Genomic DNA, 26,689 nt, shown 5'->3' on the forward strand with positions numbered 1-26,689 from the left:
GGTGGGTGCAAGGTCATACAAGCGGGGGAGGACCCATACCATTCTCAGAAGTACTGGGATATCGAATATTCTGGGGATACATCAGTGGCCTCCCTATTCATGCTAGTATGTGGGTATAAGCAAGAACAAAGAGTACTAAATTATAGTATAATAAAAAATTAGCTGTAGAAGCACCATCAGCACATAGTCACCCTTTTGTATGGAAGTGTATTTCAGAAAAGATATTTCAGAAAATAATCTGATTTTCCTTCATATTTAGAAAATTAAAGTAATGGTAAACAAAGAGAAAAGGAGTCCCACCCACTTATTTTAAGGGACTTCGGCATGTAAAGAGGCTTCTGAGTAAGTGTTCTTCAGCTACATCAAGAGAAAAAGGTATGTGTGGAATACTAAAAGACTGTGTAAATGGCTGATAAAGGCCATATTGTGCAAAGTCTCTGCTTGGATGTGGGAGACAGAAGGGAGAGAGTTAAAAGGAAACCTTCCTTTTTGGTACAACTTGAGCAGCAGACAAGCACAGTGGCTTTCCCTGTTTTCTGCTCGTTGCCTTCACTTCTTCGAAAATCTCTAGTACAAGCTTTGTTGGAAGAAGAGTAGCTTTCATGTCCCTGTCACTGCTGAACTGCATCCATCACAATCTTCCACAAGCTTACACACATGAGAAGGGGAAATGTATCTTTTGCTAATATCCCTGGTATTGTGGCTTTAAGTAAAGGGTCTGAGAAAGGGGTCCAATCATACTTTCTACCTCTCTTAAGTAGTGTCTCGAAAGGTCACCTATCTTATGAGTTTAATTCTATTATCCTTAGTGAATAATCATCAGAAGCACTTGTTTTGACACAGTGTGGTGAGCTGAGTGATTCTCCCCTCCAGTGAAAGCCTGCTGTTCAGGTGTGCCCTGATTTCTTTTCTCTCGACATCTTTACATACAGTTAGATGTCTTCTCTTAATATTGCTTATGAGATATATGTACATCTAAATCCAAGCTAGGGGACTCAAACTAAGTGTGCTCCTTAGTGAAACCTTCTAAATGTGTAACCTCTAATACCAGGGAGGAAGGAATATGTTACATTTATTTCTTACTGGGTCACAGGTTTAATACTGTTGCCCTTCACTAGAGACCTGATCCCATACCAATTAAAGTCAATGACAGTCTTTTCATTTACTTCAGTGGACACTGGATCATACCTAAATGGCTCAGTACCTGATTTACTCCTTCTATTTCTCTTCATTTCATTCTTATTGCTACGTAAGGTCCTGATCTAGCAAAGCATTTAAGCATATGGGCCTACAGGTGTGCTTAAAGTTAAACAAATGATTAAGTGCTTCTGTGAATGGATTGAGGCCTTAGGTCTAATATAACACTTCACAACACCAAGCCCAATTAAAAGGGGGGAAAAAACCAAAGCTTCTGGAGACTCTGATGGGTTGAATTGGCTCAAATTCAACATAAAGCAGCAAGAATGTCATCTGTTCTCAAAACAGATTCCTTATTCTTAGCCATTAGCCAGGGGACCATCTTCTGTTCAAACAGTTTTTAACTGGAGGGAAGCTGATAGTGCCTCCTACAGTTAAGATTGCCAGACATTTCCCATTATAAGACCCTGTTTCTATATAGAATGTTATATATAGCATGAGAATCCGGGATCTGTCATGAGAACAGAAGATATTTTTGCTGCTTTGTCACATTGAATTTGGTCTAGTTTGTTTCATCATGGTTTCCAGAAGCTTCTTTTTGTTGTTGTTTGTTGCTGTGCTAAAATTGTATATAGGAACAAAGCAGTTATATATGAAGTAGAAAGAAGGGGAAATGCTCCATAAATAAAAGCTGTTCTCTGGACAGTCAGTTGGCTAAGAGTAGCAATATCCTGAGCAGAGCCAGGACTGTTTTAACCAGGTCCAACCTGGTCGCCCAGCCTAAGAAAAAACATTATTAAAAGCAAGAAATAAGAAGGACCCTGTACATCTAGAGGTAATTTTATTCATCCCCTTTTACAGTAGGATCAAGTTGTTTGGAGAATCCTTTGGAAATGTTTTAAGAATTTATACAAACTTATTAACCTGTTTCCTCATTCCAGCTTTCCAACAGGGACATATAACTTTGTACAGGAAGTACAGACTCTTTGGCCCACCAGCCCAGATTTAGCAGGCATTCCTGCTAAGGATTTCATTCGTCTGGAGCCAGCAAATGTTTTTCCAACTTTAGAGGAGGGGAAGGTTGTCTCAAGTCCTTCAACATCTCAACCAACAGATAATGAAAATATACTGTGCGCAGGAGCCCTGAAGGAGAGATGACAGACAAAATATTATCTTTCTTTGGGCTGGTTCATCTGTAGACAGATGAACATTAGATGCCATAAAAAGTGTGCCTCATAGAATTTTAACACACTGCCATCCATATACTATTGTGACAGGGTCGGGCCAGATGGCTACAGGAGAGTAACAGAAGGTAGGTATATTAGCCCCAGGCTAAGTAGGTCCCTTTTCCCTGGGTAAGGTAACAGGAAAGGTTCCAGAACAATCAGGAACCTTCTGGAGACAATTAAGACAGGCTGATTAGAACACCTGCAGCCAATCAAGAAGCTGCTAGAATCAATTAAGGCAGGCTAATCAGGGCACCTGGGTTTTAAAAAGGAGCTCACGTCAGTTTGTGGTGTGCGTGTAAGGAGCTGGGAACAAGAGGTGCTAGGAGCTGAGAGTGAGAATGCATACCGTTGGAGGACTGAGGTGTACAAGCATTATCAGACAGCAGGAGGAAGGTTCTATGGTGAGGATAAAGAAGGTGTTGGGAGGAGGCCATGGGGAAGTAACCCAGGGAGTTGAAGCTGTCGCACAGCTGTTCCAGGAGGCACTCTAGACAGCTGCATTCCACAGGGCCCTGGGCTGGAACCCAGAGTAGAGGGTGGACCCGGGTTCCCCCCAAACCTCCCAACTCCTGGTCAGACACAGGAGGAGTCGACCTGGACTGTGGGTTCAGAAAAACGGCCAAGCTGAGGGCTACCGTGAAGCTCCAAGGCGAGCAAATCTGCCAATAAGCACAAGATCCACCAAGGTAGAGGAGGAACGTTGTCACTAATATATATATATATATTGTCCACAGTGCTAGAAAGCTTATTGAAAAAAATCAATCCTCTTTTTAATCCAAAATTTTATGGACATAAAGCCATAGTAGGGGTATTACTTTTATAATTTAATTCTGGCATTTTCTCCAGATTAGTAGATTCATCATCATTAAATCTATTTGTAAGAAAAGCATAATTTAAAATGAAAAATATTCCATAAATATTCTTTAAAATAGGCTCCTGGAGACTTTTTATTATTATCTACAGTTTTCTCCTTTTAATTTCCCAGCAAACCTGATCATCATTGTTTCCTCTGAAATACTGCCAAATTGTGGCCATGCCACTTGTTACAGCGGATCAATTGTTATGCAAATCTGTATTATCTGTATGACCTACTGGTTTAAAATGCCCCTGAAGAAAACCATTGTGCACATAAGCAAACCAGTCAGTTACTGTACTTGCAAGAATTTATAATCAACTTTATTAATATTTTTAGATTGATAGTCATCTTGGGGATCTTATTACAACATTTCTTAACTAATTGCTCTCTCCTGATTTTGTAACACTCCAGGGTTTATTCTTTCCAGTCATCTGTTTAGAATTGCTTCTGATATTTCCAATTGATAGGCATGATAGTTGCATGTGAAGGTTTGTTTTAACAGATTGCTCCAGACCCTGAAATTCTTAATGCCAGACAACTGGAACTTATATAATGAATAACTTCGCACTTAGGTGATCTTCCATCAGTTCATCAATACTTCTGTGAGAAATGTCTAAGAAGAACATGCTATTTGTCAAACTGGCACACCCTCAGCCATCTAGGATAACTTGTCTTTCAGCTTGGGCTTGTTAGGTTGACTTCAAAGGAAGTGGCCTATATGAAATACAAAAAATGCCTAAACTTGAAAGGCTGCAGGCAGTACTATCAGGTAATTGCCTCCTAGATGTTACTTTTTATTATTAATTTGCTTATGAAAGTGCCTAGGCTCCTCGTATATTCTTCTGTCTGCTGTGCAGCTATAGAGCTCACAATGTAGTTTCCTCTAAATGCATCAATAATTAAAACAGAAGGTGACAACTGTGGCTTACCTAAGTCACCAGGGAGTTATCATAAATCCCAAACTGAACCAGAAAGCTACCTGAATAATCTAATACTTAGAAGTGATGTAGCAGGAAATTCTGATCAAAGCTGTGTTTATTCAGGCGACAATAAACTATTAAATGTCTTGACTTTTAGACAAACCCTAGCTTGAGGAGAATTGGAGATGGACCAGCAGATGTTCACTTAGGCAATGTGCATATTGACACCTTTAATAAGTGTGTGTGTGTGTCTTGGAACAGCGAAGAGACTCAGCCTGACTACTCTAAACACAGGTACCCTCAGTCATACAGGGTACGATTAACAGTATGGCAACAGCATCAACACAGAGCTGAAGACACAGTCCCTTCCTCAAAGACAGAACCTTCTTAAGAAGTTAGAGGCCAGCAAAGAATGGTGGAAAGGGGTGCAACTTTCCCAGGACTTAAGAACATGCTTAAGTACTTTGCTAATTGAGGGTCAAAGTGATATGGGTGGTGATAGACATATGACTATAAACATATTTGTTTCATTGTGAAAGTTTGTTTTAATGGAGAGCTCTGAACCCTGAAATTCTTAATTCTAAACCATTCTTAAATTTTTTAAAATTATTCTTTCTTTTTCATTTGATTAGGAAAATAGAGTAATACGGGGCCATTATAATTCATGTAACTGTATTAGTCTTCTTTACACCCTTGGTTTCCTTAACTGATGAAAATGTCAGTTTTAAATCTCTTAGGCCCAATTCTTTCACCACAGAATACAAGTCATCTGTAATTTGTGGTGCCTTCCTGTTCATTATACATGTTAAAATGATTTGCCTTGCTAATTTTATAGTTTGCTCCAAGCCTTAATTTGAAAGAAATTTGATTATTTTTGAGGTAAGGATGTCCCTTTAAATCTTATTGGAAACATTTAAAAAGTATTAGCTTTTTCATTTAATGGTTATATGTAGCATACAGAATATAAAACATTTAAATACATAAAAAAATGTAGTACAATAATCTATAATAAAGCAAAATGGCTGAAGTTGAAGAACATACAGGAATATTATCTGGCATTGTGAAAGTATGTGATTAATGTCTATAATGCTTTTTTTTTCTTGTGGGAGAAGAGAGAATAATAATAACTGACTGGACTTAATATGGTTAAGTGGAGAGATCACCTTTTTTTTTTGTTTTCATTGAGTTGTCTGGCAATTGCATCTTTTCGTCATACTGAACATTTTTATGCTTTTTCCATTAGGCCACTTACTGCTTAATGTCCCTTTGCAGCTGAAGCAACACTGTTTAGATTCATCAGATGGAAATCTTTGACTCCTATTTCAAATTTCAGTTTGATAAATCAAAAACAATATCTAAAATGTGGGTCTGAACAAAAATTACTTTCAAAGAGCCAAAGGAACATCATACAGTAACTAGACTACATTTTTATTCATTTGATTTTCTTCCTTTAGAATATTTTTTGGTTGGCTTTTTTGGAACTGAATGTTGTTGAATCCTGGTTTTACTTCTACCAGTTCTTGTCTTTTGTTCCAAAAGGTCAGAATAAATTTAAAAAGGGGTTGAGACCATCCACTTCCACATTCTTTTTTCTGTGTATCACAGGAAGGACACTTTCTTGGACTTAAAAAGAAAAGGAGGACTTGTGGCACCTTAGAGGCTAACAAATTTATTTGAGCATAAGCTTTTGTGAGCAACAGCTCATTTCATCGGATGCATGCAGTGGAAAATACAGTGGGGAGATTTTATATACACAGAGAACATGAAACAATGGATGTTACCATACAGACTGTAAGGAGAGTGATCAGGTAAGGTGAGCTATTACCAGCGGGAGAGAAAAAACAACCTTTTGTAGTGATGATCAAGGTGGGCCATTTCCAGCAGTTGAGAAGAACGTGTGAGGAACAGTGTGTGTGTGTTGGGGGGGAATAATAGTATTTCCCCATGTTTATTTCCTCCCCGCGCCCCACTGTTCCTCACTCGTTCTTGACAACTGCTGGAAATGGCCCACCTTGATTATCACTACAGAAGGTTTTTTTTTCTCTCCTGCTGGTAATAGCTCACCTTACCTGATCACTCTCGTTAGTGTGTGTGGTAACACCCATTGTTTCATGTTCTTTGTGTATATAAAATCTCCCCACTGTATTTTCCACTGCATGCATCTGATGAAATGAGCTGTAGCCCACAAAACCTTATGTTCAAATAAATTTGTTAGCCTCTAAGGTGCCACAAGTACTCCTTTTCTTTTTGCGGACACAGGCTAACACGGCTGCTACTCTGAAATATCTCTTGGTCTTATGTGCCAAAAACAGTAAGAAAGACAGTAAAAATGCTCACACATTTTACTGCTGTATGATATGTGGGGGCCCTAAACATCTTCCAACATAAACTGAGTACCTACCACAATTATTTGTTTTTTGGGAAGCTAGTCCTCAGCAGTTCAGAGATCTGCACAGGCCACTGCTTGTAACACAACCCTTGGCAGTTGTGTGGAGACTGAACCCACAGACCTCTAGTTCTAAAACCATGAGCCTTTTTACTGCTTGGAGGTAGTTAGGTACTTACAAGCTTATATTTGCTTTAACCACTAGAGGGAGACAGAGAAACATACTCTGCTAACATGGATTGCATTAGTAACTAAAATGTTCTCAATCATTTGTGTGTGAAATAAAAGTAAATTAGATTTTCTTCTTTTTTCTCTGCCAAGAAGCCAATCATTTGAATATTACAGAATGTTGTCTGGTTCTTCATAAACGCTAATTTTCTTGCTTCCAGATATAAATTTTCGGTTAAGGATATATTTAACTAACTGTTTATGATACAATTAAAGTTACTTCAGTTTCAAATAGCTTCCTAATTGCTGTGTTGTAAAGAGTAAGTATCTGATTCTCTTGCACTCTGAGTTTGTTTCTGTCTTGGATCTAGCTGTCTAGTCTGATAACTTTTGCCACCAATGTTCCAGCTGAGAATCTATGTCCACTAATATCTCCAACATTGTGGTGTGGGACCTCAGTTTATTTATTGTAATTCCTCTCAAGGTCCCTTTAAGAATATTTATCAGATTTATTCTGGATCTGACTACTTTGTTGCTAGACATTGAGAAATCCTGCTTCATCAGTTGATGGTCCACTGATCCATATGTGAAGAAATCTTGCTTGTCACCTTCATTTTCACTTCTCTACATCTTGTTCCTCTTGTAAAATGAATCCCAGATATATCAGGTATCCAGTATAACTAAAGCAAAACTATTTGGATTTTAAGGCTTTCTCTGCTTTCCTTTCTGTTTCAGAGTAGCAGCCGTGTTAGTCTGTATCCGCAAAAAGAACAGAAGTACTTGTGGCACCTTAGAGACTGTCAAGGTTCCTCCCCCACTCTGAACTCTAGGGTACAGATGTGGGGACCTGCATGAAAAACCTCCTAAGCTTATCTTTACCAGCTTAGGTCAAAACTTCCCCAAGGTACAAAATATTACCCCCGTTATCCTTAGACTGGCCGCTACCACCACCAAACTAATACTGGTTACTGGGGAAGAGCTGTTTGGACACGTCCTTCCCCCCAAAATACTTCCCAAAACCTTGCACCCCACTTCCTGGACAAGGTTTGGTAAAAAGCCTCACCAATTTGCCTAGGTGACTACAGACCCAGACCCTTGGATCTTAAGAACAATGAACAATCCTCCCAACACTTGCACCCCCCTTTCCTGGGAAATGTTGGATAAAAAGCCTCACCAATTTGCATAGGTGACCACAAACCCAAACCCTTGGATCTGAGAACAATGAAAAAGCATTCAGTGTTTTACAAGAAGACTTTTAATAAAAAATAGAAGTAAATAGAAATAAAGAAATCCCCCCTGTAAAATCAGGATGGTATATATCTTACAGGGTAATTAGATTCAAAAACATAGAGAACCCCTCTAGGCAAAACCTTAAGTTACAAAAAAGATACACAGACAGAAATAGTTATTCTATTCAGCACAATTCTTTTCTCAGCCATTTAAAGAAATCATAATCTAACACATACCTAGCTAGATTACTTACTAAAAGTTCTAAGGCTCCATTCCTGTTCTGTCCCTGGCCAAGACGACTACAGACAGACACAGACCCTTTGTTTCTCTCCCTCCTCCCAGCTTTTGAAAGTATCTTGTCTCCTCATTGGTCATTTTGGTCAGGTGCCAGTGAGGTTACCTTTAGCTTCTTAACCCTTTACAGGTGAGAGGAGCTTTCCCCTGGCCAGGAGGGATTTCAAAGGGGTTTACCCTTCCCTTTATATTTATGACACGCCCCCCAAATCTCAGCTAGGGTGAAACACTGGCTGGGATTTCTTCCTGGAGCTCTAGGAAAACAGAGTTAATAAGACACATGCATCTCTAAATATACTACCAAGTACATAAAGACCAACAATATTTTCCACATCTCAAGGACGATTTTAACCAGTTGATTCTGGGAAACTTTCACGGGAGAGTGCATCAGCCACTTTGTTAGAAGCTCCTGAGATGTGTTGGATGTCGAAATCAAAATCTTGGAGAGCTAAACTCCACCGAAGAAGTTTTTTGTTAGTTTCTTTGACGGTGTGAAGCCACTTTAGTGCAGCATGGTCGGTTTGCAGGTGGAAACGCCGTCCCCAAACATATGGGCGTAGCTTTTCCAGAGCGTAGACAATGGCATAACATTCTTTTTCAGTGACTGACCAGTTGCTTTCCCTCTCAGACAGTTTTTTGCTGAGAAACACTACAGGGTGGAATTCTTGATCAGGTCCTTTCTGCATTAAAACTGCTCCCACACCACGCTCGGATGCATCTGTGGTTACTAGGAACGGTTTGTCAAAGTCTGGGGCCCTTAGTACAGGGTCAGACATGAGTGTCGCTTTAAGCTTGTTAAAGGCCTTCTGACACTTTCCGGTCCACTGAACAGCATTTGGCTGTTTCTTTTTGGTTAGGTCTGTCAGTGGGGCAGCGATTTGGCTGTAGTGCGGTACAAATCGTCTGTAATAACCGGCTAAGCCTAAGAAGGATTGAACCTGTTTTTTTGACTTTGGGACAGGCCACTTTTGGATAGCATCCACTTTGGCCTGTAGGGGGCTGATAGTTCCTTGACCCACCTGGTGTCCAAGGTAAGTCACTCTGTTTAGGCCTATTTGACACTTCTTAGCCTTAACAGTTAGTCCTGCCTCCCTTATGCGCTCAAGGACTTTTTGTAGATGTTCCAGGTGGTCTGCCCAGGAATCCGAAAATATGGCCACATCGTCAAGGTAGGCGACTGCATATTCTCCTAATCCCGCTAGGAGACCATCTACAAGTCTTTGGAAAGTGGCGGGTGCATTTCGCAGCCCGAAAGGGAGTACATTAAATTCATACAGCCCGAGATGTGTGATGAAGGCTGACCTTTCCTTGGCAGATTCATCTAGCGGTACCTGCCAGTACCCCTTGGTTAAGTCCAAGGTAGAGATGAACTGGGCCCGTCCCAGTTTCTCTAATAGTTCATCAGTGCGTGGCATTGGATAGTTGTCTGGGCGAGTTACAGCATTTAGCTTACGGTAGTCCACGCAAAAACGTATTTCCCCATCTGGTTTGGGAACTAGAACCACTGGAGATGCCCATGCACTTTCAGAGGGGCGGATTACCCCCATCTGTAACATATCCTGGATCTCCCGTTCTATAGCAGTTTTAGCTTGAGGAGACACCTGGTAAGGGTGGACCCTAATTGGGTGAGCATTACCTGTGTCAATGGAGTGGTATGCCCGTTCAGTCAGTCCTGGGGTGGCTGAGAACGTTGGCGCGTAGCTAGTGCACAGCTCCTGGATCTGCTGTCGCTGCATATGCCCAAGGGTCATGGAGAGGTTCACCTCTTCCACACCACCAGCACATTCCCCTTCGTAATAGACACCTTCAGGCCACTCAGCGTCGTCTCCTCCCTGGGCTGTAAACTGACAAACCTTTAATTCTCTGGATCGATTAGAAGAGCTGAGAGGCGGTGGGTTGCTCCGTGCCGCCGTCCAAGCTCTCTGGAGGCTTTCATCTGCTTCCTGTTCGGTCTGGAACTGTTCCCTTGATGCTGGAGACATCAGTTCCTCATGGGATTGTGGACCTAGGCTTGGTCCCTCTGGAAGCGATATAGGGGATGGAGCTGTTTCTGTTAACTGTGAACCGCTCTCCACTGGTGCACTATGTTGGGATTCAGGCTCCGGCTGAGCCTCTTGTGTAGGGTTATCGGCTGCTGCCAGTTCAGGTTCGGTGGGGCCCTCTGGTGTTGAGGTTGCAAGTACTGGATTCAGTGCTGACACGGGGTCTGGTGTTGGTTGTTTGGCTGGTTCCGGTTCTGGGACTGGTTCCGTCTGGGTCTCCGGGACTGGATCCACTCCTGCTGTTGCAGACATTGGCCTGGGGTCCAGGTCCATCACCTCTGACTGGGTCCTGATAGAAGTTTCCGGAACAGAGCTAGGCCTCACGGCTTGTTTAGCCTGGTTGCGGGTGACCATTCCCACCCTCTTGGCCTGCTTCACATGATTGGCCAAGTCTTCCCCCAACAGCATGGGGATGGGATAATCATCATAGACTGCAAAAGTCCACATTCCTGACCAGCCCTTGTACTGGATAGGCAACTTGGCTGTAGGCAAATTGAAAGAGTTGGACTTGAAGGGTTGAATCGTCACTTGGATCTCTGGGTTGATTAAATTGGGGTCCACTAAGGAAGCATGGATAGCTGACACTTGTGCTCCGGTGTCCCTCCACGCGGTGACCTTCTTCCCACCCACACTCACAGTTTCCCTCCGCTCCAAGGGTATCTGGGAGGTATCTGGGCCTGTGGACCTCTGGTGTGATTCCGGTGCAATGAACTGTAATCTGTTGGGGTTCTTGGGGCAGTTGGCCTTTACATGCCCCAGCTCGTTACACTTAAAACATCGTCCAGCTGACGGGTCACTGGGGCGAGGAGGGTTGCTGGAGAACGGGGTGGTGGGACGATAAGGGGTCTGGAGGGTTCTTTGGGAGGTAGGTGGGGCTTTGGGCGGCCCCCGGTAATAGGGTGTGGTCTGGGGTGGTCCCTTCTGGTCTCCGCTCCAACTGCGACCAGTTTTCTTCTTCTCTGCCACCTCCACCCATCTGGCTCCAATCTCTCCTGCCTCAATTACAGTTTTGGGTTTCCCATCTAGGATGTATCTTTCTGTTTCCTCAGGAACACCCTCTAAGAATTGTTCCATTTGCATTAGGAAGGGCAAATTTACTGGAGATTCAACACTTGCTCCTGATATCCAGGCATCCCAATGTTTTACAATGTGGTAGGCATGTCGGGTAAATGACATGTCTGGTTTCCACCTTAGGGCTCTGAACCTCCGACGAGACTGCTCGGGTGTTATCCCCATTCTGACTCTCGCCTTGGATTTAAACAGTTCATACTTGTTCATGTGTTCTTTAGGCATTTCAGCTGCCACCTCAGCTAAGGGTCCACTGAGCTGCGGCCTCAGCTCTACCATGTATTGGTCAGTAGAGATGTTGTACCCAAGGCAGGCCCTTTCGAAGTTTTCTAAGAAGGCCTCAGTATCATCACCTGCCTTGTAGGTGGGGAACTTTCTGGGATGGGAAGTGGTACCTGGAGAAGGATTGCTAGGGTTTGTTGGTATATTCTGCTGGGCCTTTATCCTCTCCATCTCCTCCACATGCTTCCTCTCTTTTTCCTTCTCCTCCTCCTTCAGCCGCATGAGTTCTATCTGTCTTTCATGTTCCCTTTGTTTTTCCTCAGCCTGAAATTTGGCTAATTCCAGCTGTAGTCGAGCTGAGGATTTGGCCATTCTAACCTCTCTGTTTTTAACTAACTTTACACCCGAGGTTTAGAAATAAACAAACAAAACTTGGCTGTAAAATTTTGCTGTGCTGGAATAGAATACCTATTCTCTGATAGTGATTGTCAGCCTACAGAAAAAGACAATTCCCTTGTCTCTGCTCTGGGCCCAAATTAAAGCAAAAAACCTCCAACTACTTGGAAACCTGCTTACCCAGCCCAAAGAAGAAAAAAAATTTCTTTTCAAACCTGTGCTCCTTGTAAAACAAAAAAAAAATCAAAATCCTAAAAAAAACCCTGCCACTTTTGTCTCCAGGCAAATGGGTAGAGCACACACCCCCTATTTACTTTTAGGAAGAAAAGAAAAAAAAAAAAACCTCTGGGTTGGAAGACTGTGAATTTCCCTGCAGGAGTTAAGTACCCTGCCTCCAGGCAAAGAAAACCTGCAATTCACAAGATAATCCCCTTTTGTCTCTGCTTGGCCACAAAGCAGAGAGAAACCAAGCTGCTTTCAGTTTCAAAGCTGCCTTCTGGACTTCCTAAAAATTCCTTTTTAAAATCTGTATTTCTAGTTCAAAAAATCTCAACTGGATCTCAAAATGATTTCAGGTTAATCCCACCACTGTGCCACCATGTCAAGGTTCCTCCCCCACTCTGAACTCTAGGGTACAGATGTGGGGACCTGCATGAAAAACCTCCTAAGCTTATCTTTACCAGCTTAGGTCAAAACTTCCCCAAGGTACAAAATATTACCCCCGTTATCCTTAGACTGGCCGCTACCACCACCAAACTAATACTGGTTACTGGGGAAGAGCTGTTTGGACGCGTCCTTCCCCCCAAAATACTTCCCAAAACCTTGCACCCCACTTCCTGGACAAGGTTTGGTAAAAAGCCTCACCAATTTGCCTAGGTGACTACAGACCCAGACCCTTGGATCTTAAGAACAATGAACAATCCTCCCAACACTTGCACCCCCCTTTCCTGGGAAATGTTGGATAAAAAGCCTCACCAATTTGCATAGGTGACCACAAACCCAAACCCTTGGATCTGAGAACAATGAAAAAGCATTCAGTGTTTTACAAGAAGACTTTTAATAAAAAATAGAAGTAAATAGAAATAAAGAAATCCCCCCTGTAAAATCAGGATGGTATATATCTTACAGGGTAATTAGATTCAAAAACATAGAGAACCCCTCTAGGCAAAACCTTAAGTTACAAAAAAGATACACAGACAGAAATAGTTATTCTATTCAGCACAATTCTTTTCTCAGCCATTTAAAGAAATCATAATCTAACACATACCTAGCTAGATTACTTACTAAAAGTTCTAAGGCTCCATTCCTGTTCTGTCCCTGGCCAAGACGACTACAGACAGACACAGACCCTTTGTTTCTCTCCCTCCTCCCAGCTTTTGAAAGTATCTTGTCTCCTCATTGGTCATTTTGGTCAGGTGCCAGTGAGGTTACCTTTAGCTTCTTAACCCTTTACAGGTGAGAGGAGCTTTCCCCTGGCCAGGAGGGATTTCAAAGGGGTTTACCCTTCCCTTTATATTTATGACACGCCCCCCAAATCTCAGCTAGGGTGAAACACTGGCTGGGATTTCTTCCTGGAGCTCTAGGAAAACAGAGTTAATAAGACACATGCATCTCTAAATATACTACCAAGTACATAAAGACCAACAATATTTTCCACATCTCAAGGACGATTTTAACCAGTTGATTCTGGGAAACTTTCACGGGAGAGTGCATCAGCCACTTTGTTAGAAGCTCCTGAGATGTGTTGGATGTCGAAATCAAAATCTTGGAGAGCTAAACTCCACCGAAGAAGTTTTTTGTTAGTTTCTTTGACGGTGTGAAGCCACTTTAGTGCAGCATGGTCGGTTTGCAGGTGGAAACGCCGTCCCCAAACATATGGGCGTAGCTTTTCCAGAGCGTAGACAATGGCATAACATTCTTTTTCAGTGACTGACCAGTTGCTTTCCCTCTCAGACAGTTTTTTGCTGAGAAACACTACAGGGTGGAATTCTTGATCAGGTCCTTTCTGCATTAAAACTGCTCCCACACCACGCTCGGATGCATCTGTGGTTACTAGGAACGGTTTGTCAAAGTCTGGGGCCCTTAGTACAGGGTCAGACATGAGTGTCGCTTTAAGCTTGTTAAAGGCCTTCTGACACTTTCCGGTCCACTGAACAGCATTTGGCTGTTTCTTTTTGGTTAGGTCTGTCAGTGGGGCAGCGATTTGGCTGTAGTGCGGTACAAATCGTCTGTAATAACCGGCTAAGCCTAAGAAGGATTGAACCTGTTTTTTTGACTTTGGGACAGGCCACTTTTGGATAGCATCCACTTTGGCCTGTAGGGGGCTGATAGTTCCTTGACCCACCTGGTGTCCAAGGTAAGTCACTCTGTTTAGGCCTATTTGACACTTCTTAGCCTTAACAGTTAGTCCTGCCTCCCTTATGCGCTCAAGGACTTTTTGTAGATGTTCCAGGTGGTCTGCCCAGGAATCCGAAAATATGGCCACATCGTCAAGGTAGGCGACTGCATATTCTCCTAATCCCGCTAGGAGACCATCTACAAGTCTTTGGAAAGTGGCGGGTGCATTTCGCAGCCCGAAAGGGAGTACATTAAATTCATACAGCCCGAGATGTGTGATGAAGGCTGACCTTTCCTTGGCAGATTCATCTAGCGGTACCTGCCAGTACCCCTTGGTTAAGTCCAAGGTAGAGATGAACTGGGCCCGTCCCAGTTTCTCTAATAGTTCATCAGTGCGTGGCATTGGATAGTTGTCTGGGCGAGTTACAGCATTTAGCTTACGGTAGTCCACGCAAAAACGTATTTCCCCATCTGGTTTGGGAACTAGAACCACTGGAGATGCCCATGCACTTTCAGAGGGGCGGATTACCCCCATCTGTAACATATCCTGGATCTCCCGTTCTATAGCAGTTTTAGCTTGAGGAGACACCTGGTAAGGGTGGACCCTAATTGGGTGAGCATTACCTGTGTCAATGGAGTGGTATGCCCGTTCAGTCAGTCCTGGGGTGGCTGAGAACGTTGGCGCGTAGCTAGTGCACAGCTCCTGGATCTGCTGTCGCTGCATATGCCCAAGGGTCATGGAGAGGTTCACCTCTTCCACACCACCAGCACATTCCCCTTCGTAATAGACACCTTCAGGCCACTCAGCGTCGTCTCCTCCCTGGGCTGTAAACTGACAAACCTTTAATTCTCTGGATCGATTAGAAGAGCTGAGAGGCGGTGGGTTGCTCCGTGCCGCCGTCCAAGCTCTCTGGAGGCTTTCATCTGCTTCCTGTTCGGTCTGGAACTGTTCCCTTGATGCTGGAGACATCAGTTCCTCATGGGATTGTGGACCTAGGCTTGGTCCCTCTGGAAGCGATATAGGGGATGGAGCTGTTTCTGTTAACTGTGAACCGCTCTCCACTGGTGCACTATGTTGGGATTCAGGCTCCGGCTGAGCCTCTTGTGTAGGGTTATCGGCTGCTGCCAGTTCAGGTTCGGTGGGGCCCTCTGGTGTTGAGGTTGCAAGTACTGGATTCAGTGCTGACACGGGGTCTGGTGTTGGTTGTTTGGCTGGTTCCGGTTCTGGGACTGGTTCCGTCTGGGTCTCCGGGACTGGATCCACTCCTGCTGTTGCAGACATTGGCCTGGGGTCCAGGTCCATCACCTCTGACTGGGTCCTGATAGAAGTTTCCGGAACAGAGCTAGGCCTCACGGCTTGTTTAGCCTGGTTGCGGGTGACCATTCCCACCCTCTTGGCCTGCTTCACATGATTGGCCAAGTCTTCCCCCAACAGCATGGGGATGGGATAATCATCATAGACTGCAAAAGTCCACATTCCTGACCAGCCCTTGTACTGGATAGGCAACTTGGCTGTAGGCAAATTGAAAGAGTTGGACTTGAAGGGTTGAATCGTCACTTGGATCTCTGGGTTGATTAAATTGGGGTCCACTAAGGAAGCATGGATAGCTGACACTTGTGCTCCGGTGTCCCTCCACGCGGTGACCTTCTTCCCACCCACACTCACAGTTTCCCTCCGCTCCAAGGGTATCTGGGAGGTATCTGGGCCTGTGGACCTCTGGTGTGATTCCGGTGCAATGAACTGTAATCTGTTGGGGTTCTTGGGGCAGTTGGCCTTTACATGCCCCAGCTCGTTACACTTAAAACATCGTCCAGCTGACGGGTCACTGGGGCGAGGAGGGTTGCTGGAGAACGGGGTGGTGGGACGATAAGGGGTCTGGAGGGTTCTTTGGGAGGTAGGTGGGGCTTTGGGCGGCCCCCGGTAATAGGGTGTGGTCTGGGGTGGTCCCTTCTGGTCTCCGCTCCAACTGCGACCAGTTTTCTTCTTCTCTGCCACCTCCACCCATCTGGCTCCAATCTCTCCTGCCTCAATTACAGTTTTGGGTTTCCCATCTAGGATGTATCTTTCTGTTTCCTCAGGAACACCCTCTAAGAATTGTTCCATTTGCATTAGGAAGGGCAAATTTACTGGAGATTCAACACTTGCTCCTGATATCCAGGCATCCCAATGTTTTACAATGTGGTAGGCATGTCGGGTAAATGACATGTCTGGTTTCCACCTTAGGGCTCTGAACCTCCGACGAGACTGCTCGGGTGTTATCCCCATTCTGACTCTCGCCTTGGATTTAAACAGTTCATACTTGTTCATGTGTTCTTTAGGCATTTCAGCTGCCACCTCAGCTAAGGGTCCACTGAGCTGCGGCCTCAGCTCTACCATGTATTGGTCAGTAGAGATGTTGTACCCAAGGCAGGCCCTTTCGAAGTTTTCTAAGAAGGCCTCAGTATCATCACCTGCCTTGTAGGTGGGGAACTTTCTGGGATGGGAAGTGGTACCTGGAGAAGGATTGCTAGGGTTTGTTGGTATATTCTGCTGGGCCTTTATCCTCTCCATCTCCTCCACATGCTTCCTCTCTTTTTCCTTCTCCTCCTCCTTCAGCCGCATGAGTTCTATCTGTCTTTCATGTTCCCTTTGTTTTTCCTCAGCCTGAAATTTGGCTAATTCCAGCTGTAGTCGAGCTGAGGATTTGGCCATTCTAACCTCTCTGTTTTTAACTAACTTTACACCCGAGGTTTAGAAATAAACAAACAAAACTTGGCTGTAAAATTTTGCTGTGCTGGAATAGAATACCTATTCTCTGATAGTGATTGTCAGCCTACAGAAAAAGACAATTCCCTTGTCTCTGCTCTGGGCCCAAATTAAAGCAAAAAACCTCCAACTACTTGGAAACCTGCTTACCCAGCCCAAAGAAGAAAAAAAATTTCTTTTCAAACCTGTGCTCCTTGTAAAACAAAAAAAAAATCAAAATCCTAAAAAAAACCCTGCCACTTTTGTCTCCAGGCAAATGGGTAGAGCACACACCCCCTATTTACTTTTAGGAAGAAAAGAAAAAAAAAAAAACCTCTGGGTTGGAAGACTGTGAATTTCCCTGCAGGAGTTAAGTACCCTGCCTCCAGGCAAAGAAAACCTGCAATTCACAAGATAATCCCCTTTTGTCTCTGCTTGGCCACAAAGCAGAGAGAAACCAAGCTGCTTTCAGTTTCAAAGCTGCCTTCTGGACTTCCTAAAAATTCCTTTTTAAAATCTGTATTTCTAGTTCAAAAAATCTCAACTGGATCTCAAAATGATTTCAGGTTAATCCCACCACTGTGCCACCATGTCAAGGTTCCTCCCCCACTCTGAACTCTAGGGTACAGATGTGGGGACCTGCATGAAAAACCTCCTAAGCTTATCTTTACCAGCTTAGGTCAAAACTTCCCCAAGGTACAAAATATTACCCCCGTTATCCTTAGACTGGCCGCTACCACCACCAAACTAATACTGGTTACTGGGGAAGAGCTGTTTGGACGCGTCCTTCCCCCCAAAATACTTCCCAAAACCTTGCACCCCACTTCCTGGACAAGGTTTGGTAAAAAGCCTCACCAATTTGCCTAGGTGACTACAGACCCAGACCCTTGGATCTTAAGAACAATGAACAATCCTCCCAACACTTGCACCCCCCTTTCCTGGGAAATGTTGGATAAAAAGCCTCACCAATTTGCATAGGTGACCACAAACCCAAACCCTTGGATCTGAGAACAATGAAAAAGCATTCAGTGTTTTACAAGAAGACTTTTAATAAAAAATAGAAGTAAATAGAAATAAAGAAATCCCCCCTGTAAAATCAGGATGGTATATATCTTACAGGGTAATTAGATTCAAAAACATAGAGAACCCCTCTAGGCAAAACCTTAAGTTACAAAAAAGATACACAGACAGAAATAGTTATTCTATTCAGCACAATTCTTTTCTCAGCCATTTAAAGAAATCATAATCTAACACATACCTAGCTAGATTACTTACTAAAAGTTCTAAGGCTCCATTCCTGTTCTGTCCCTGGCCAAGACGACTACAGACAGACACAGACCCTTTGTTTCTCTCCCTCCTCCCAGCTTTTGAAAGTATCTTGTCTCCTCATTGGTCATTTTGGTCAGGTGCCAGTGAGGTTACCTTTAGCTTCTTAACCCTTTACAGGTGAGAGGAGCTTTCCCCTGGCCAGGAGGGATTTCAAAGGGGTTTACCCTTCCCTTTATATTTATGACAGAGACTAACAAATTTAATTAAGCGTAAGCTTTCGTGAGCTACAGCCCATTTCATTGGATGCATAGAATGGAACATATAGCAAGAAGATATATATATATATATATATATATATATATACACACATACAGAGAACATGAAAAGGTGGAAGTAGCCATACCAACTGTATATTTTTTTTTCTCCTGCTCATAATAGTTCATCTTAATTAATTAGCCTCTTACAGTTGGTATGGCTACTTCTACCTTTTCATGTTCTCTGTATCTATCTATCTTCTTACTATATGTTCCATTCTATGCATCCGATGAAGTGAGCTGTAGCCCACGAAAGCTTACGCTCAAATAAATTCGTTAGTCTCTAAAGTGCCACAAGCACTGATGAGCTGCCAAATCTTAACTGGTTCCCTCCTCACCCTCATGGCCCACCCCTGCTCCCCAGGACTCCTGCCCCCATCCAACCAGCCGCATTCCTTAACGCCACCCCCCCTCCCCTGTCCCCTGACTGCCCCCAGAACTAGGCAGGAGGGTCTTGTGGGCCACTGTAGTGGGTGCCCACTCCACCCCTAAGAGTCAGAAGGACCTGCCCCGGGGCGAGGTGGGGAGTCCCGGAGGTGCTTACCTGGGGCAGCTCCCAGGAAGCATCCGGCAGCTCCCTCTGGCTCCTGGGGGTGGGGGAACATAGCTGGGGGGGGGAACAGGGGGAGCGGCCACTCCCCCCACTGATCACATCAAAAGTGGCGCCTTAGGCACCGACTCCGTGGGTGCTCTGGGGCTGGAGCACCCAAGGGGAAAATTTGGTGGGTGCAGAGCACCCACCGGCAGCTCCCAGCTCCAGCTCAGCCCCGCTCCGCATCCGCCCCGAATGCACCGCCCTGCTCTGCTTCTGTGTGTCCCCCTCCCCCTGAATCAGCTGTTTGGCAGGAAGCCTGGGAGGGCTGAGAAGCAGGTGGTGGCTTCACACTCTGCCTGAGTGTGGCAGAGGTGAGCTGGGCAAGGAGCGGGTCCCCTGTGCGTCTCCCCCCCCCCCGCCCCCCGGGTTACCTGCTCGCAGGGCGCTTCTTGCCCGCCCCTGTGCCCCCTCCTTAAAATACTTAACTTTCTTCCCATTCTAAAGCACACATGTAGATAATTACTTTTTTGGTAATTAGACTTGGAATGATTAGATTTTTATCAATAAATGTTGATTTCACCGTACATACTCATGCTAATGAAAAAATATTTCCAGCTATAATAATAATAATAAAATAAACAGCTAGGCAAAGTAAGAAGAATGCTTCTTGAGAGCTGAGTCAAAATCCAGTGATTTAGACTTTTTGAATTAGGCTTGTTATAAATAGACTAGTAAATGAACAGTAAAAACAGGTATGATCTGTGGATGTAAGGATATTTACTTGGTATATTTTGACGTGTGATGTTGACAATGTATATTTTAACAGTTTTTATAAAACTTTAAATTTTAGAATATCAATGTCTACTGTCATTAAATAATTCTGTCCATCCACCCAGTAATTGCCTGCAGCTGTGAAAATTTAAATTGATAAAAAATAGAAAAAAAAATGCTTTAAGAACAAAACGTCTATATTATCTGTCAAAATTATAAAAAAGATAGACGTCAGATTCTGCCAGGCTTGTGCATAATGGACTGAAGATCCTTTTACTCTGAGGATGGACTTTTATTACTGCTTAGAAAATAGACACAATTTGTCCATTGTGACACAAGAGAGAAGCAAAATTTGTACTTTTAGCTTTTCATAGTTCCCTACAGGGGTATTGGCCTGGTAATGAACCAGCTGGTTACAGTGGAAATTGTACCCTTGAGATATGTTTAAAGTAATAATGTAAAATCCAGCTGGCTGACCGTCAGTTTTAGTTAAGCCTGCTTTCTCATCAATAAGGGCATAGTAAGTTAGTGATGACTTCAGCACATACATTTCAGAACTTGTATAATTGCCAGAATCATATTATTTCCCTCTGTTGTCGACACTTGGAGGTGTAGAAAAAGTTGCCAAAATAATGAATTGTGAATTCAGGAGGAAAATGGTATTAAAATAATTATAGAATCTTTTGGATAAAGAGAGTGGTGAGAGAGAAGGAAACTAATTTGCAAAGATGCTTCATTGCAAAAACATAGGGCCATAGATCAGAAAAGCCTTAGGGCATAGTTCACAAATATTAGACTTGCAAAGATGAAGCTTTAATTTTACCACATTTCCTTATCAGGATAGACATGCTGCCTTTTTTATAATCTGACAATACGTTACTTTGTAATCTTCATATTCCCTACCAACATACTGGAGTATTTTAAAGCAATCCCAATAGGAAAGTAGTAAGGGGAAAGTACATTTTGTTTGTTTTTCTTTGTGTGTGTGTGTGTATGTGTATATATATATGTATATAATATAAAAAATAAAATTTAGAGTGAATTTAGAAATCATGAGCCCTGGAGTCCTTTCTCCATTGAGCTGGTACAGCACAGGCAATGGCATAACAGTTTTGAAGCAGTGCCTTGCTAATTGTGCCTCAGCACTACCTGGAAGGACTGATGACAGGGGTAGCTAAGGTCTCTGGGCCTGTTGAATCTTTGGCCACTGGGTTGCAACTGACAGCAAGGTGCCATTAGGCACTGCATTAATGCCACCAGTGCTTTTCTTTGGTCCTGATTAGCTATCAGATGGCAACAAACTTTCCGTCATGAGTAACTTGGATTAAATTCAAAAAGAAGAAAAGTTTTTATATCTCAGTACTAATCTTCTGTACCATCTTGTATTCACCGTGTTTTTTTCCTTTTAAATACCCTACATAACATAAAATAAGTGTGTGTTCTACTTTGAACACATGAAAACCTATGAAATTTAGTGTAAACACAGAGGGTGGGGAAGAAAATCCAAACAAAACATACACCAGGCAAAAAAGAGAAGAAAATAATTACGGCATGGATTAGGAAATTCATTCTTTTTGAACATCCTTCCCCAACTCCCCTATTAAGGGGTGTCAGACAGAGTGGTGTGTGGGGGGGGAGAGTAATGCCAGCAATGTTTTTTAAAAATAAGCACCTGATTAACTACTATGTTTCTCCACTTTTATGCCAGTACATCTCCAATTGACTAAGGAAGTGTAGAATGAGGTCCCTACTGCCATATGCCGCTGTGCTGTATTACAGAGCTTCTGCGAGCATGTTATGCATGTCTTTGGTGAATAAGGGCACCCTCTTGGTCCATCTTTGCCTTTCCGTGAATTGGGATTGTGTTCAATTATTCCTGACACTGCTAGAAACTGTTAGACAAATATGGAGTGACTTTGACCCCAGGTTTAAGAGGGAATAAATCTTTTTTTAAATTTTAGAAATAAATGACCATATAATCTTCTATTCAAAGCATTATCCTTCTACAAGCGACAGTTAACAATTTTTCATTGTGTGTTGTAGATAATAACACAATTATTTGTGAAGCTGAACCTTTCTCCAAATACAGAAATTAGGCAATTCACACTGCGTCTCAGTGTTACATTTTCAAAGTAGATACATTTCTTGTACCAAAATTTAATGAAAATAAGGTATCTACCCATTTTAGTTAGATTTATCAGTCCCTTTGCTTCTATAAGTAAAGGTATATTTCCAGGTACGTAAAAATGAAATGCTTTTAGTAATTTCAGGGAGACAACAGTAGTTAAAATAAATCCTGTTACTCCTTTTCATGCCGCACAGCTTCAGAATGTTCAGGTGGTGTGAAGCACTTCTCCACAGTAATCTGGTTGCTTCCATTTTACTGAGAAATAGTGCCATCATTTGTCATGTGGCACTGGGGCCAGTCTCCATCCAGTTTTAAAACTGGTTTAACAATCAGAGGAAATCTTAGGGTCTGATAATGTAAATCCTTATTCACTCTAACAGTCTTTACACATGTGAGCAATCCTCTTGAAGTCAATGGGACTGATTGTACAAGTAAGGATTTCTCACAGGAATAAAGGTTTCCACAGTTGGTTTCCACCTTTTATTCGCTACAGTTGATATGATGGGTGTATGTTTCATGTTGTGAAATTCTCAAAATTAAAAAGTGTACTGTAGTTTTAAAAATAGCTTGGAACACTCCAGATTCCTAGTACACACCCTTCTCAGAACAAAATTATATAAGAAGAATATCAAAACAATGTCCTTTTGTTTAAAAAAAAATCAAAAATTTTAAAAAATGATTCAGTAAAATTCTTTATCTCATCAGTCAAGAACTTGAGTGAGACGATTAGTACATTTTGTTCTGCAATGAGGAACTGTCTCTAAGAATTTTTGGTAGATTTATGGGGTAGTTAATAGCGCCTGCTCTTTAAATGGATTTCCAGTGCAAGTGAAAAGGAATTCAAGACTGCTTAACTGCAGATTACTTTTTGATGTTTAAATGATATTTTGTCTTATATCTCTGTGACTGTTGCAAAGCTGCTTCATTTACAGGATATAGTACTTACAGGGCTGCCTCTCGCCAATGCATCTGTGGTCCAGCTGTTCAAAACAACTAAAGCACGCCTGGGCTCCTAAAGAAATGAGACATACTCAAATCAGGGTTTAATCTGTGTTCTATAGTAAATAGCAGTTACCTTTTAGCTTCAAGATATCACTTGGCTGCCCTATTGGATGGAGAAATTGTCTCTGAGGGTTTTGCTAAAATAGCATCCACTCAGATTTTAAATCAAAGAGCAGAATGGTTAGAAAAGTTGTACCTAACTCTTGGGGCTTCTTGTACTTAGCTTTAAAAATCTGATTGCAATAGGCCTCAAAAGATTAAAATATACAAATCCTTTTTTTCCTGCTGTGCTACTCCAGAAGTTCATGTAACTTTTATATGCACTTTATAAAATGAGTATTATGAAAAGTGAAACATGATTGTCAAAATGTTTTGACTCTGTGGATATCTGGTGTTGCCCGGGTCAAGGAGATGTAACAAATAGTTACAACAACGCGTTTCATGATGGTCAGATATACTGGAGTCGTGCACTGGTTATGGGGCTAAAGGCACTTAACTGTTGTTCTTATGGTTCACAGCAAACCAAGCATAAACACATATCTGCTATAACCAAAACTTTTTCATGAATCACTGCTTGTTTGTATGGCACTCATGGTATACACTATGTATTATGTAGCTATTTTTTGAACAGTTCACATTAAAATCTCCTAACATTTGCATATTGTTTCTGTCTTTTTCATAAGAAATTTTGCCTGTAGTTGCAACATAAAAATCATTGCCTTCTTGCTTATGGCTCTCAATTTTCTTTAGCAAGCAGACTTTTACTTGAATATTTTCAAGGTCTGTGAGCTTTATGGATGACCTGATCCTATAAATGTTATCACCTGCTCCTTCAGGATTCACCACACCTTGAAGAGGGGGGACCATTGTTCAGCTTACCTAATGAAAGAGAATAATGCTTTACAGGCTGGGGGGGGAGGAGGGGCGAAAGGGAGAGGATGTTGCAAAAGTGGGAGTGGATCAGCGGGGCGAAGCTGACTTATCCCCAGGGACCGGAAGGGCTGGGGAGTTGAAAAGGGACAAGCCTGGTGGGAAAAGTAGGCGGAGCAGCACTCACCCTCCCTCCCTTTGAGGTGGCAAAATACCAGGTTTGGTCAGGACCTGCTGTGGGCTTCATGCTAGCCACTCCTTTCTAGGGGGTCTGGGAAGGAATTTTTCCCTCACTACCTAGGTGGAGTAGGGTTGGGTTTTTTTGCCTTCCCCACAGCGGGTTCAGGGAGGGTTTTGTTATGGTGAGTAGGAAAGGGAGTTAGACTATGATGTCACAACTCATTATGTAAGTGTGGGGTGGATGCCCAGTGCAAGTACTCCATAGGGAAGGGATACAGTGACCAGATAAATGGCTTGGTAATGAACTTAAAAAGGAGGTGTTGGTAAAAGGACCATAACGGGGGGCATTCGGGGCCCCTGTGACTGGTACGGAAGAGAGCCATCCCCCCTTTCTTATAGCTCACTTTAACCCTAGTTCAAGGTGGGGGAGTGGTAAAGTCCCAGCAATGGGTTGAGTGGGAGAACTAGATGACAAAAGAGGGGAGCTGGCAGAAGCCTCCTGGGTAGATATTGAATGAACATGGGGTTATCTTCACTGTGTACTTTTATCTGCCTGGTTGTCCTAGACATCTAATAACAAAGTTGCAGCCTGATTAAAACCATATCAAGCATCTCCTGTCCTTCTTTTGGTATAGCCAGATAATGAGGCCTTGCTGTTTTTTTCTTCAACTCAATTTTTGTTTTCCCTCAGAAATGTCATTGTTTACATTCATAAGGTCAATTCAAACTAATGGAATTTTATTCAATTCTCATTGTTAGTTTACAAATAAAATACGCTATTGATGCTCTGTCCCCGAAGAAAATCTAGCAGTTAATTCCCATTCTGCTAATATCGAAACTTGGCTGTTCAGGCTCATTCATCTGTGCAAATAAAATGTTGTACTGAGGCAGTAAAGGACAGTGTATATTTTATCATTGCAGCTTAAAATTACAGAATTTGTATTATTTCTCATGTAATATAGTAAAAAAAAGATTGCTACAGAGATATAGTGTGATACAAACATTACCTGATTTTTTTTAAAAAGAGGTATTCCTGTTTCTTTTCAGTCAGTGGTGAAGACTGGGCGACTGCTGATCAGCCATGAGGCCCCTCTGACAGGAGGCTTTGCATCTGAGATTAGTTCCACTGTTCAGGTACAGTCAAGTTATTATGTTTTACATGCCTGACCATGTACATTTGCAGAAAGAGTATTTATCAGTAGATTAAAAGGCAAGGTTTTAATCAATTAAATGTTAAAATCTCTCACTTGGCTTCACCACCTTGTCAGTGCTGTCACTGTATGTTCTCTGGAGAATGAATCTGGCAGAAAGGAGATGAACTAATATAATTTCCACAATTCTACTAACTGAAGTCATTTGCTTCAAAGTAAAATAAGGGAAAGGGTTGGAATCGACGTGATCAGGTTTCAGTTTTAATTAAATAAATGTTTGCCAGATTGCCCAATATATTCTTACCCTAATTTTTACCTATATATAAAAATATATAAATAAACTGTATTTAATACAAATAAATATTTATTTATAGAAATAATAAATACACCATAGCTTTATGTGGATAATATGTCCTTTGAATTTTTGATGTATTTCTTCAACTAAACAAAATCTTTTTCTGAAGCATTCTTTGTGAGATTGGACTTAAATATTCAGAAGTTTCAATTTAGTGTACATTAGTTTGTCCTAACATTAAGGATACCATTCATCTAAAGTACTTTATGCTAATAGCAGCTGCTGAAATGGAAATTTTAATTTTAGTGTGGGTAAGGATTTACGTTTGAAACATTCACTGAAAAATGTACAGCATGTGCTGTTAAGTGTGGGGGGAAAATCTCCCTGCTGGATTGTTTCCAGTTCTTGCTGAATTTACTTAAAACCTGATTTACATTTTATTGTTGTCCTCAAAAAGGATCATTTAAGAAATGTTTTCCTCTTTTCTTTTTTCGGCATATTTAAATTAGAAACTAAAACCCACCAGACCAAAGCATACTTCTTCACCACATTATCATGTAATGGTTCAGTATGGTATTAAAAATGACAACTTGTTAAGGACCCAATTCTGCAAAAGTGCAGCTCCGTATAGGCACAACAGCACTAGTTAAAAAAACATGGGAATAAGTTACAGCATAAAAGGGCTGAATTACAGTTGCTGGGGAACCGTATATTTGAATTTCCTGAGCTTTGTGCATTGAAAATATCAAACGTAAGAATACTTCAATGGGTTGTTTTACATTTAATGTATTCTTTTGGGCTTGTACTTTTTCTTCTGTGTTGGTGAATAAAAAACCTTTGGCATTTGTATTTATTGCTGTAATTATCTGAACAAGGGGGGGAAAAACCTTTCTTGAAAGGAACTAAAACATTTTATTTCATCTAAAAATTTTATTTTGTGAAAGAAACAAGTTTTTTGAAGTTTTAATTTTATTTTGACAGTCTAAGAGATAATGCAGACTCCTGTCAGGATGACAGTATTGCTCCCCACTAAAATATAATCTCACTCTTTAGAACCTGATTCTGCCAAACTTCTTGACATTGAGTAGTAGTGTCTTAACCCTGGGGGTAAGTCTTATTGATTACAATAGCACTACTTGAGATGTAAGGTACTGCTAAAAGTGA

The 26,689-nt window shown here is 42.1% G+C and overlaps 1 protein-coding gene across 7 annotated transcripts in view; it reads left to right on the plus strand.

The window, feature by feature from the left end:
• The window catches only part of BCKDHB (branched chain keto acid dehydrogenase E1 subunit beta), a 314,907-nt gene that overhangs the window by 206,942 nt on the left and 81,276 nt on the right, over positions 1-26,689 (plus strand). For all 7 annotated transcript variants that reach the window (XM_084622417.1, XM_084622418.1, XM_084622420.1 and 4 more), the window contains exon 9: positions 25,127-25,213. In XM_084622417.1, coding sequence (XP_084478543.1) covers positions 25,127-25,213 — 87 coding nt within the window. The remainder of the gene's footprint in view (positions 1-25,126; positions 25,214-26,689) is intronic.

This window comes from Lepidochelys olivacea (assembly GCF_965140295.1).
Source record: "Lepidochelys olivacea isolate rLepOli2 genome assembly, chromosome: 3".
Taxonomy (NCBI): domain Eukaryota; kingdom Metazoa; phylum Chordata; order Testudines; family Cheloniidae; genus Lepidochelys; species Lepidochelys olivacea.